General features: G+C 62.0%; 1 protein-coding gene across 5 annotated transcripts; it reads right to left on the bottom strand.

Moving 5' to 3' along the window:
• Positions 1-207: 207 nt before the first annotated feature.
• EPHX2 (epoxide hydrolase 2) lies at positions 208-11,555 on the bottom strand. Of its 5 annotated transcripts, XM_054196724.1 has the most exons (19): positions 11,389-11,555; positions 9,900-9,984; positions 9,627-9,786; positions 8,354-8,544; positions 8,108-8,230; positions 7,735-7,809; positions 7,301-7,396; positions 6,898-6,976; positions 6,636-6,670; positions 6,505-6,531; positions 4,239-4,324; positions 3,954-4,065; positions 3,534-3,608; positions 1,621-1,665; positions 1,438-1,541; positions 1,146-1,215; positions 982-1,062; positions 600-658; positions 271-492 (listed from the first exon to the last, which is right to left on the bottom strand). In XM_054196724.1, exons 1-19 carry the CDS (start codon positions 11,487-11,489, stop codon positions 408-410), a joined length of 1,689 nt encoding a protein of 562 aa, XP_054052699.1. In that variant the 5' UTR covers positions 11,490-11,555; the 3' UTR covers positions 271-407. The 5 variants fall into 5 exon arrangements, with proteins under 5 accessions (XP_054052702.1, XP_054052703.1, XP_054052700.1 ...); XM_054196727.1 differs by lacking the exon at positions 8,108-8,230 and having other exon boundaries at positions 208-492; XM_054196725.1 differs by lacking the exon at positions 4,239-4,324 and having other exon boundaries at positions 215-492.
• Between the last annotated feature and the right edge of the window lie 738 nt (positions 11,556-12,293).

Raw genomic sequence — 12,293 nt, 5'->3', positions numbered from 1 at the left:
GATGGGATGGATCCAGTCCCAAACCATCTCCCAGCACCCCGGGACCCGCCCCCCCCCCCCCCGCCCCGAGAGCTCACCGGGACCCTTTGAGCCGCACAAAGCGGGGGCGATGCTCTGCGCCATCCTCCTCCTGGCCCCGGCTCGTCCATCGCTGCCACCCAAACCGTGTGTCCCCCCCCCACCCCCCGAAAAATACAAATCGAGCCCTAAAGGCAAAAATCAAACCCTAAAGGCAAAAACCAAGCCTTAAAGGCAAAAATCAAACCCTAAAGGTAAAAATCAAGCCTTAAAGGTAGAAATCAAACCCTAAAGGCAAAAATCAAGCCTTAAAGGCAAAAATCAAACCCTAAAGGTAAAAAATCAGCCTGGGGAGGGGGGAAGGCACGAGGCAGGGCCGGGGGCTTCGCTCACAGCCTGGAGATCTTGGGCAGGGGGGTGTCGGGGGGGAGCCCCTCCAGCCACTCCAGCAGGATCCTGTTGAGCGCCGTCGGCCTGGGGGGACGGCACAGAGTTGGGGTGGGATCTGGTGTGTGTGTGTGTCCCCCCCGGCACCCCCGGAGAAGGGGGAGCCCGGCTCCGAGGGAGGGAGGCGGCGGTACCTCTCCATCTGCGTCCAGTGCCCGCACTCCTCCAAGTGCTCCCGGTGCAGCCGCGGGATCTACGGAGGGATGCCGGAGAGGGGTTGGTTTGTGCCACGCTGGGCATCAGCATTCCCCCCCAGACCCCCTCCCCCGCTTCCCCCGGGATGCCTAAACCCCCAGCTCTTTATTTTGGCAAGGGCAAAGCCCCCTCCCTGCCCCGCACCAGCCTGTCCCCCCTTTATCAAGCGATGTCCCCACATCTGGACCAAATCCATCCCATCGCGGCATGATGGATCTGCCCCAGGGCTTTCCCGTGGTGGGATCTTATGGAGCTGGGATGGATTCGGGTGCAGACTGGTCCCAGGTGGGGCTGGGGTGGGATGGGCCCAGGCCGGCTCACCCACTCCTCCATGCCCTTGCTCATGCTGGGATGCAGCACCGCGTCCTTCCCGGCCGTCACCATCAGCGCTGGCACCATGATCTGTTCAGGGGACACGGGTGACAAGGCGGGGAAGGCGGCGACGGGGCTGCGGATGCTCCCCGCGGAGCAGGATCAGTCCCCACCTTCCTGTCCTTGGCAGAGAGCGCCCAGCGCCAGTTGGGTCGCATGTTGCGGTACCAGTTCAAGGGGCCACTGGGAGAGAGGGGAACGGGGGCGGAGATGCCGGGATTCAGCTCCTGCCGACACCACGGCGGGGACCGGGAAGAGCCTGCAAGGGGAAAGCAGCCCCCCCCCGCCCCCACCAGCCTCGCCCCTTCTTGGGGTTATAAAGCAAGGCCAAGGTGGGTTTGGGGGTCCCCCCTTCTGCAGGGGGGTCCCCCCACAGCCTGCCCCCCCCCAGGCTCCTGCCCCTACCTGAAGCCGGATTTCTCGAAGCGCTGGATGTAGTACTGCAGCTCGGGGCCGGGCAGGATCTGGCTGGCGGGGGGGTTTTCTGGGAAGCCCACCAGCAGCCCCCCCTGCAAGAAGAGGCGCGGCACTGCTGCCATGTCCCACCCGCGGCATCCCCAGCCCACGGCGGGGTCTTCCCCCCCTCACCTCGCCCCGGACCCCGTGGAAGTTGAGCGCGAAGGGCAGGCGGTCCTGCGGAAAGAGGGGAGTGAGGGCAGGCAGGGGGTGGCACCACGCCCGGCGGGGGAACCCATCCCTGGGGGGGGTCCCCCGTGGCTGCCAGGGAGACTTGGGGCTCCAGGGCCCTCATCATCAGGAGCCAGCACTGAGCATCGCTGCATCCCGAGGGATGCAGGAACAGACCATGCAGCCCTGGGACACAGAGCCAGGAGCAGGCATGGAGCATCACCGCATCCCAAGGGACGCAGGAACCAACAATGCAGGCCCAGGATGCAGAGCTGGGAGCAAGCACCGAGCATTGCTGCATCCTGAGGGACACGGGAACCGACCATGCAGCCCTCAGCCACAGAGCTGGGAGCTGGCACGGAGCACTGCTGCATCCCAAGGGATGCAGGAACTGACCGCAAAGGCCCGGGATGCAGAGCTGGGAGCCAGCATTGAGCATTGCTGCATCCCGAGGGATGCAGGAACTGACCACCCAGCCCTGGGACACAGAGCTGGGAGCTGCTAGGGAGCATCGCTGCATCCTAAGGGATGCAGGAACTAACTGCACAGCCCCAGGATGTGGAGCCAGGAGCAGGCACTGAGAACCACTGCATCCCAAGGGATGCAGGAACCAACAACGTGGAGCCAGGAGCAGGCACAGAGCACCACTGTTCCCCGATGGATGCAGGAACCGATCGCACAGCTCTGAGACACAGAGCTGGGAGCAGCACAGAGCATCGCTGCATCCCAAGGGATGCAGGAACCAACCATGCAGCCCTGGGATGCAGAGCTGGGCATAGGCACGGAGCATCGCTGCATCCCAAGGGATGTAGGAACCAACCACGCAGCCCTGGGATGCAGAGCTGGGCACAGGCACAGAGCATCGCTGCATCCCAAGGGATGCAGGAACGGACCGCACAGCCCCGGGATGCAAAGCTGGGAGCAGGCACCAAGGATCGCTGCATCCCGAGGGATGCAGGAAGCAAGCATGCAACCCTGAGGCACAGAGCCAGGAGCAGGTGCAGAGCATCACTGCATCCCAAGGGATACAGGAACCAACAACATTATCCCAGACTGTGGAGGCAGGTGCAGGCACGGAGCATCGCTGCATCCCGAGGGATGCAGGAACTGAGCGTACAGCCCTGGGACACAGAGCTGGGAGCAGCACAGAGCATCGCTGCATCCCAAGGGATGGAGGAACCGATTGCACAGCCCCGGGCTGCGAGGCCGGGAGCACCGGCGGGGCTGGCAGGAGGATGCTGCCGGCGAGGCACAGCCTCCCGCGTGCTCCCGGGGCGCTGTTATTTTAAACCGCAAAAGTTTTTCACCCTGAAGCGAGACATTAACATTTGCAGGGGTTAAGGAAGGCAGCGGCGCGGGCACTGCGAGGGCAGGGGGAGAGCAGGAGCCTCCGCTGGGCCACGCCGAGACTTCCACCCCACAAACCTGCTGTTCCCTGGGCTGGGATGTCCCCCCCTGGGTGGGCTGTCCCCCACGAGGCAGCACAGCTTTCTAGAGGTCTTCTCAATCCCTACCCAGGGTCAGCTTTGAGTCCTAGAGAGGTGCGGGCCCTGTGGAGCTGCCCACAAGGATGCGTTCACTCTGGTCCCTACTGATGGCTGACTGAATGCAGACTTTTTGCCGTGGATGGGCAGCAAAAGGACGGTAGACACGGGGGTGGAGCGTGCTGGGGGGTCACTGCGGGCCACTGCAAAGCCACCCCTGAAGCTTTTGGCTCCTGGCATGGACAAGGTGGAAGGGGAGAGGAGAACTGGAGGTGCTTGGCAGAGCCTCAACAAGGCCAGCAGGGCTCGGAGAGGACATCAGGCCGGGTTGGCCGTGGGGTGTGAAGACTTCTGCTCCCCCTCCAGGTCCACCCTCAGCCCCACACCTACCTCCCGGCGCGTGGAGCGGATCAGGACCTTCAGGGTGCGGCCGATGTCCTTCTCGAGCTCCGCTTCTGCGACGCCCTGCGCGGGGGGGAGGAAGGACCGCGGGTGATGCCAACCCTCCCCAGGGACCCAACCCACCCCGGGGACGGATCCTGCCACCCACCGGGGCCCGGCTGGAGCCTGGGGATGTTTTTTTTGCAGAGTTCAGCATGGGAAGAAGGTCTGCCAGGGGGACCACGACCCATGTGCAGGTGGGGGGACAGTGAGAGCCCCACAGCGTGGCACCCTGGCTATGGGGCAGGCCGTGCCCAGCCATGAGCTGGGGATCCCGACATGGGCACGTCGCTGTACCTGGGGGTGGGGTGGGGGGGTTAAACCCCAAAAGAGGGGTTGGAGGATAAAAATTTGTGGTCCCGCACTCACCGGCTCCTGGAAGTAGAACTGGTAATCGAAGGTGGGGTAGGATTTCATCTTCTCCACGATGTCCACGCTGGGGTCGGCGGGTCGGTACGGGGTGTTCAGCGAGGCCACGGCTCTGGGCCATCATGGCGGGGGGGACACACAGTCAGCATCGCACCCGGATTTGCGGGTGCTGCAGGGGCCGTGGAGGGGGGGGGTTGGGAATTGGGAGGGCAGGATCCAGGGTGACCGGAGGGACCTGGTGGGGGGGGAGGAAAGGACCGGTCCCCCCATGGGGCACGGACCCACCTCACCCTCTCGGGGTAGAAGAGAGCCATGTTCCAGACCACGGCACCGCCCCAGTCGTGACCGACCAGCACCGTCTGCGGGATGCCCTGCGGGGGGGGGGGATGCGGGGGGGGGGGAACCGTCAGTGCACCCCCACGGCTGCACCCCGGGGAGCACCTCGAAACGCTCCCCAAAAGCAGCGCCCAGGAGCATCCCGCAGGCGAGAGAGAGGAGGTTTGCCTTCCTCCAAAGCAACAGAGGTCAGAAAACAGCAATATTTTCTTTTCTTTTCCTTTTTTTTTTGCTTTCCCCCCCCCCCCCCCCCAAGGAACAAGCGTTACCTGACACGCGCACCCCCCACACCCCACCCCCCCCGGAGCAATTTGCTGTGACTTAATTAAACATTTCAAGTAGCCGGGCCCTCCAGAGGGAAGAGGTTTGATTATTATCCGCCAAAAACACGTCTGGAGGATGCTCGTCCCCTGGGGACAGCCGTACGGATGTCCCCCCCCGCCCCGCTGCCATCGCATGGGGTGACAGCACGGGGAACATCTCGGTATAAATAAATATATATATAGAAAATATAAATATAAATAACAGCAAATAAATCCCCAGCCCCTCTGGGAAGGGGCTGGCAGCATCCCCCAGGGCCGGCTGCATCCTGCCCGGAGCTGAGCTGTTCCCCCCCCGCCCCGGCTTCCATTCCTTTTTCCTGACCCCTCTGGGCACCTCCCAAGAAATCCAATTAAAACCCGCGCTCCTGACGATGTAGCAGCCGGTTCGTAATTAGCTGATATTTAGAAATGTAATTAAAATTCCCTGCCAGCGGACGCAGCTCGGGGCTGGCTGCGTGCCGGAGAGCCCTGCTCGCTGCCATCCCACGGCGCGACACAGGGAGTCCGAGACTCCCCCAAGGGGGGGCAGAGGGTCTGGGGAGGGGTCCCAGCAGCTCCCACCTCCGATGTGGGGCTGAAGGGGTCCCCCCCGTGCCGCTGGGATCCATCCCAGCATCCCTGGCCATCTCCGTGATGGCTCCTGGGCCGCCCTGCATCTCCTGCATCCCGGGTACGGGCTCAAACAACCCTCGAAGTCATTTATCCTCCCCAAAATCCCCCGGGTTGCCCTAGGGGGGGTGAGAAGGAGCATCCCCCCCCGGGGGGCAGAGGAGCAGGATGGGCCCCGAAGGTAGCGGAGGAGCAGGGAAAACCCAAATTCCCCTCCATACGGGACGCCAGGACCTCACACCCTCATCTCCCGAGCTCACCCCGAGGTGAAGCGGGTGCCGACCCTCTTCCCAGGCTGCCCATCAACGGGCACCTTTTATCCATTTTCCTTATTGTTTTTAATCCAGCGTGAAGGCAATTCCCTCCCCCCGCCCCCCCTCCAAAAAAAAAAAAAAAAAAAAAAAAAACCACAAAAAAACCACAGTGATTTATATCCCGTGACAAATCGGCGACACCCAGCTTGGTCCCCTCCCGAAAACCCATCCCTGCTCCCACCTTGGCACAAACCCACCACCGCTCCTCGCACGAGGAGCCTTTGCAAAACCTCAAGGGCTTTTTTTCCACTTCCCCCCCCCCCCCCCAACCTCGTTTCTGGAGTTATTCTTTTTTCAGCACTCTGCCTGGCGAAGGACTCGCTCCCTCGGAAGCCATTTCGCAAGGAAAAAGCCCTGCAGAGGTTGGCATTTGCGGGCTGCGCTCTTCCCCTCCGCTTCGTCTCTTCTACAAGGCACAAAAAACCAAGCCCATCCCCTCGCCGGGACGGGAATTAAACCCGGAGCCTCCAAACCCAACGGATCGGATGCCGAGGTGACACCGGCTTCGAGCCGTGCCCGAGGGACAGCGTCGGTCCCCGGCCGCCCCAGCCACCCGGGAGCTGCTATGTTGGGATTTAAGGGGATGCAGCCCAGCAACCTTCTCCGTGAGCATCCCACCGCCTTCCCAAAACCCACACCAGGCACCAGCAGCCCATCTCCCCGTCCTCAGCAAGGACAGCAGGTCCAGGAGAAGGTGACGCGGAGCCGGAGGCCCTCCCAAGGATGGGTTCTCCCCACCGGCAATGGGTTGTACGAACATCCCCATCCCTAAAATCCCACCCACGGGGAACACAAAGATGGGGCTTGGTGCTACCCCAAGGGTTTTGGACCAAAGTCACCGAGAAGCTCAGATGTCCCAACATGGGACAAAGCCACCGGGGAGCCCAGTGACTGGGAAGGCAGAGGCGAAGGGAAACGCGCACCCAAACCTTGCCAAGAAGGAAGGACCCATCATGGGGGGCTCCTCACCAGTTTGTCCAGGAAAACCACCAGGTCCTGGGGGAAGGGAGGAGAGAAAAGGTCAGATCCTGCCCGGGGCCATGTCCTACCAGCCCACACCACCCTCCACCCCGCGCTCATCCTGCCCCGCAGCTCCTCACCTTGCAGATCTGCTCCTGGGAATATTCTTCTATGTCTGCACAGGGGACAGAACCGCCATCATTTTAACATCCGCACGTTTCCAAGGATGGATTTATTCTGCACCCTTCCGAGCTGCTGGGGCTGCGGGAGGAGCCGGACAGCTTCCAACCCCCCCAGGAGAAGACCCCGCCACCCATCTCCCTCCTGGGTCTTGGCCTTGGGACCAGCAGCTCCGGCCCCATATGCCCCCGTCCCCCCTTCACCCCAGCGAGCCCAGTTCACCTGGTGGGGCCGTGGACTCCCCGTAGCCCTTCATCTCCAGAGCGATCACCCTGAAGCCGGCATCAGCCAGAGCTGGGATCTAGGAGGGAAAGCAGCGGCCTCCAAAGGATGCGGAGACCCCCGGACCCCACTCCTCCCTGGTGCCAGCACCCATCCTACATCTGCCACCCCAGCGCGCCCAGAGATGTCCCCAGGAGATGTCCCCAGGAGGGCAGATGGGGGTTGGTGAGGCTGGAGGGTGGGGAACACTCCTGGGCTTTGTCCCGTGTCCCTCAAGGCTCAAGGCAAGGTGGTGGGACAGCCCCGGGACCCCCCAGGAGTGGTGGCCATGGAACCCTCCACCGCGCTCCAGCATCCCACCGCCAGCCCCGTGGTCCACCCTCCTCCCCGTCTCCTCCATCACCTGGTAGCGCCAGGAGAGCCAGGACTCGGGGAAGCCGTGGCAGAGGCAGACAACGGGGCCATGTCCCATCTCCACGAAGTGCAGCTGGACGCCAGGCTGGAAAGGACGGAGAGTCCTCAATGGCTGCGGGTGGCAGGGCTTCACCCCCCAACCCTCCACCCTCTGCTGGCCACCAGGCGTGGGAGCCCACCGCCCCCTCCAGCCCAGCATCCCAGAGCCACACAAGCACTTTTTAGCCCCTGGGGTGGATGGAGAAGACCTTAACGATGGTCTCAGCACCCCTGATGCAGGAAGGTGGACAACCCAACAAGCCACCCCTTGGCTGGCACATCCTTCCACGGGGCTCAAATACCTTCCCCACGATGCCTGGGCCACCCCCAAGCCCCGCCAAGCCAGGGGACACCTTGTCACCGAGGCAGTCCCCTCCACCCTACCCGGATGGGCACGTATCCGTGGGTCACGTTGGATGGATCAACCGCAGTTGGCAGCGGCTCTTCTTGGGTAAGAAGCTGCGGGGTGAGGAGCACGGGGTGAGCACCTGAGCAAGCCTGGGGCTCCATGGGATGTCCCCACCACCGTGTTGCTGGTGGGACATCCATGCGTTTGAGATGGACAGGGCTCAGCAGGTCCAGGGGGTGAGGTTATTGGGGGGTGGGCAGGGTTTGCAGGAGATCCAAAGCTACCTACAAGTCCTGCGCCACCATCGCATCACGGCAAGACCCAGAAGCCCCAAGCCCATCCCTCCCATCTCTCCAAGGATCCCCAGGAAAGCAGAGGACAGAGAGGACCCAGACTATTTCTACATGCCTGGACACCTGAGAGCTCCTCCAGCTCCTTCAGGACGGTTTCGGTGTCCCTGACGAGGATGGTGGCCATGCCCATCTCCCGGGCCGGCTTCAAATTCTCCCCAATGTCGTCCAGGAGGATGACCTGGAGACATACCAGCGAGAACCAGGCTCAGTACCCTGGGAAAGGGCAGCTGCTGGGTTTGGCCAAGGACTTTGGGTGCTTGGAGGGACTCTCTGTGCCCCATTTTTGGGGTGGTGGCCGTACCTCCTGCGGCTTCGCCTGCAGCGCATCCAGGGCGTAGGTGTAGATCTCGGGGTCCGGCTTCTGCGCTCTGAGCCGGCAGGACTCGATCACCAGGTCGAAGTGGCGGCGCAGCAGGTTCATCAGCGTGGCCGTGAAGAGCCGCCCGGCGCTGTCGTCCACCCAGTTGTTGGTGAGGACACCGGTCTTAAACCCTAAGGAAAGGCAGAGTGAGGAGCACTGGTTTTCCCACTCCTGCTCTCCAGAGATCATTTGATTTCACCTCTTTCCTCCCCAGCCACGTTTTTTGGACCGTCCCAACCTAAAATCTCTCATTTGGAAGGCTCTGTCTGGACCAGGACACCCCGGCAGGAGATAAAAGGATGCTCAGTAGGAGCTCATGCCCAATTTGCAGTTCCAGGAAAGCAAGGGTCGACCCCCCGAGCGCAGGCGGGATGGGAGCCGGAGCTTGGGCACACCGAGGTGCTGAGGACTGAGGTGATGGTCCACCCACGACATGGGGCAAAGGGCTACAGCATCCTGCTGATTGCTGTTGGATGATGGATGTGGTAGCAGGGCTCAGAATATCTAATTAGAGATGTTGGGAGAGCGCTTTGATGATAATGAGGGATCGACCAGGACCCCGTGGTGGGACCGACCAAGTAATCCCATGGCCGGACCAACCAGGACCCCTCGGTTGGACCAACTAAGGAACCCCATGCTGGGACTGACCAAAGAACCCCGTGATGGGACCAACAAGGGAACCCAATGGTGGGACCGACCAGGACACCATGGTTGGAGTGACCAAGGAACCCCATGGTGGGACTGTCCAGGAGCCCATGGCTGGACCGACCATGGGCTCCGTGGTTGGACTGACCAGGGAACCCCATGGTGGGACTGACCAGGACCCCATGGTGGGACCAACCAGGGAACCCCACGGCTGGATCAACCAGGACCCCAGAGCTGGACCAACTAAGGACCCCTGTGGTGGGATCAATCAGGGAACCTCATGGTGGGACTGAGCAGGACCCCGTGGTGGGACCGACTGGAATCCCGTGGTAGGGCTGACCAGAGAACCCTGTGGTGGGACTGACCAGGAGCCCATGGTTGGACCGACCAAGGAACCTCATGATGGGACTGACCAGGAGCCCATAGTTGGACCGACCAAGGAACCCTGTGGTTGGACCGACGAGGAACCCATGGTGGGACTGACCAAGGAACCTCAGGGCACCTGCTCAGGAGGTGAGCAGCACCCTTACCCCAGCACCCCTTGCCCAAAAGCCCCCCCGGCACCCACCATTCCTCCGCAGCACCCTCGCTGCCTGCAGAAGGGGGGCATTGACCGTCCCCTTGGCCGCCATCTCCTCAAAGGCTCGGGAGACAGAGAAGGTGGGGGGCAGGACAATGCCGGAGGCGGAGGCGTGTTGCCTGCAGCCCTCTTCCATCTCCGAAAAAAGCTGGAAAACACCCAGGCGGTCATTTAATCGACTCCAAAACCAAAGCAATAAATCCTGGAGCTGCTCTTCCCGAGCCCCCGGTGATGCTCCACAGCTGGTACCCAAGGGATCACCTGGGACAAGGTGATCTGTCCCCTCATCGCTCTGGAATAAGGACTGTCGGAGCCACCGGCCAACAAGACCTTCTGCAAGAAATTCCTGCCAGGAAAAGAAGGAGGGATCAGCCAGGGGGGAGCCCAATACCGGGGATGGGACCCCAACACCAGGGAAGTGGGCTCTGGGGAGGGGGATGCTCCATGCCAAGGATACGGAGCTCCATCCTCCATCATCACCCAGGACCGGGAGCATCGCTTCGTTACGGGAGATCGTTGCCCATTAATTTCCGCTGGCAGCTCAATTACTTCACCCCGCAGATAAGGCGAGCGGGGAGTTTTGCCAGGAACACACACACACACAAAAAAAAAAAATTATAAAAAAAATTTATAAAATATAACACGAAGAGCAAGGTATTTTGTAAGCCGTAGCTCAAGGAAAATAATTTGCCCCTATCACAAGAACACAAAAGGCCTTCTCGGGCGGCAATAAAACAAGATTACAGCCGCTGGCTTCAGGACAAAGCTCTCCTCCGAGTCGATAAAAACGCAGCTCGGTTAAAAATAAAGCGGCTTTACCTGTTCCAGCAGAATTGCTGTCGCTTTTTTTTTTTTTTTTTTTTTTTTAATAACATAAAGCGAAGCAAAAAAATGTTTGATGGCCTGATAATCTGGGAATTTATTGCTCCATCTGCTCCGCGGCCTCCAGCATTTAGCTATTTAATATTTTATTCCTGTTTTAAACTCTCTGCTTGTTGGCTTTTGGGTTTTTTTTTTTTTTAACACCCACGCGCTGCCGGGAAATCCCAGCGTTGGGCGACGCGGACGGACAGAACCTGTTCGGCTCCTCTTCGGGAGCTTTTTGGGATTAGTAATTCCCAAATACCCCGTGTTAAACGGGGCAAAGGGCTCGCTGGGACTCGGCAGGCTGGCTGGGACCTGCACGGCGGGAGGCTCCAATGCTTTGGGTTTCGCCAGCTCCGCCTCATGCACTGAGTTGTGTCCAGTCTCAGCACTGGGGCTGGGACGGGTTTAATTAATTATCCTGCTTAATTAATTAAGAGTTGCTGTTCTTACTGCTTCTGCCAACGTCCCCTGTGGTGATCCTGCCTCTTTGGGCGTTACTTTTAACGGCTGGCCTGCACCCCACATCCAGGACAGGACCGCCCCCTTCACCCCCCAGCTTGCACCCCCCATCCAGGACACGACCCCCTGCCAGCCTGCACCCCACAACCAGGCCGGAGGTCGCCAGCCTGCACCCCACACATACACAGGGCCCCCAACTTGCACCCCACGTCCAGGACAGGGGGGTCCCCTGCCCGCACCCCACACCCAGCCCCGTCCTGTTATGGTGGCCCCAGTCGCGAACACCCCGCGCGGGCGGCGGCCGCACACACACAATTGTCGGCTCGTTTCTACGTGTCTCCGGCCGAGCGGCGACTCGCCGAGCTGAGGGAGGGCGAGTGCAGCCGGGCCGGGCCGGGCCGTGCCAGGCCGGGCCGGGCCGTACCTGGGCAGAGCGCAGTCTCGCTCGCAGGAGCCCAGGAAGTGCTGCAGGCCGGGCCCGAAGAGCACGCCGCCAAGGTCGAACAACACGGCCCGCCGCGCCATGGCCGCCCCACCGCCGCCAGCGCCCGAACTCGAGCCCGCGGCCCCACCGCCCGCAGCGCTGCGGCCCCTCCACCGCCCCTCAGGCCACGCCCCCGCCGCCTGGCCCCGCCCACTGCCCGGACGCCGCGCTGGGTCCTAGCGCCGCCGCCGCAGGGTGCCCTCCCGGACGCCTGGGTCCCACCTGCACGGGGGACACCCCCCAACTCCGTCCCACCGGCACGCTCCGGGTCCCCTGGGGCTGTGGGACCCCCGACCCCCACCTTTGAGGGTGGCAGCTCCCCGGCCCCCTGCTGCCGTGGGTGCCCGCCTCTCCACCCACTCCCTGCCGACACCCCCCGGGGTTTTGCCAATAATCGCGTTTTCTGGCATTAACGGGGAGCCTGGGACACCCCCCCCGCTCCCGGCTCCCGCAGCACCCCAGGGTGCAGCAGCACCCGCCGAGCCAACCTGCCTGCACCCAGCTCCCCGCGGCCTCACGGGGCAGGGGTGCACGGGCAGGGCCGGACACGCGCTGCGGGGGTGCACACGCGTGTGCACACTTGTGAACGCACACGTGTTCACGTGCACCCAGACACACAGGCCTGCACACATGCAGGAACACACGCACGCAGATATGAACTTGTGCGCGCACATGCCTATGTGCACGCCTACGTGCGTGCACACATGCACGCACACATGCGCACATATATGTACACGGGCAGCAATGCATGCGTGCAAACAGGCACATAAGCACACGCGGATGTGTGTGCACACATATGGACGTGTACACACACAGGCACACACACTCGTGCCCACACAGATGCA

The sequence above is a fragment of the Rissa tridactyla genome, chromosome 3 (genome assembly GCF_028500815.1).
Source record: "Rissa tridactyla isolate bRisTri1 chromosome 3, bRisTri1.patW.cur.20221130, whole genome shotgun sequence".
NCBI classification, from domain to species: Eukaryota; Metazoa; Chordata; class Aves; order Charadriiformes; family Laridae; genus Rissa; species Rissa tridactyla.
Note: the sequence above shows the minus strand (reverse complement) of the source record. Positions and strands in the feature narration are given on the sequence as shown.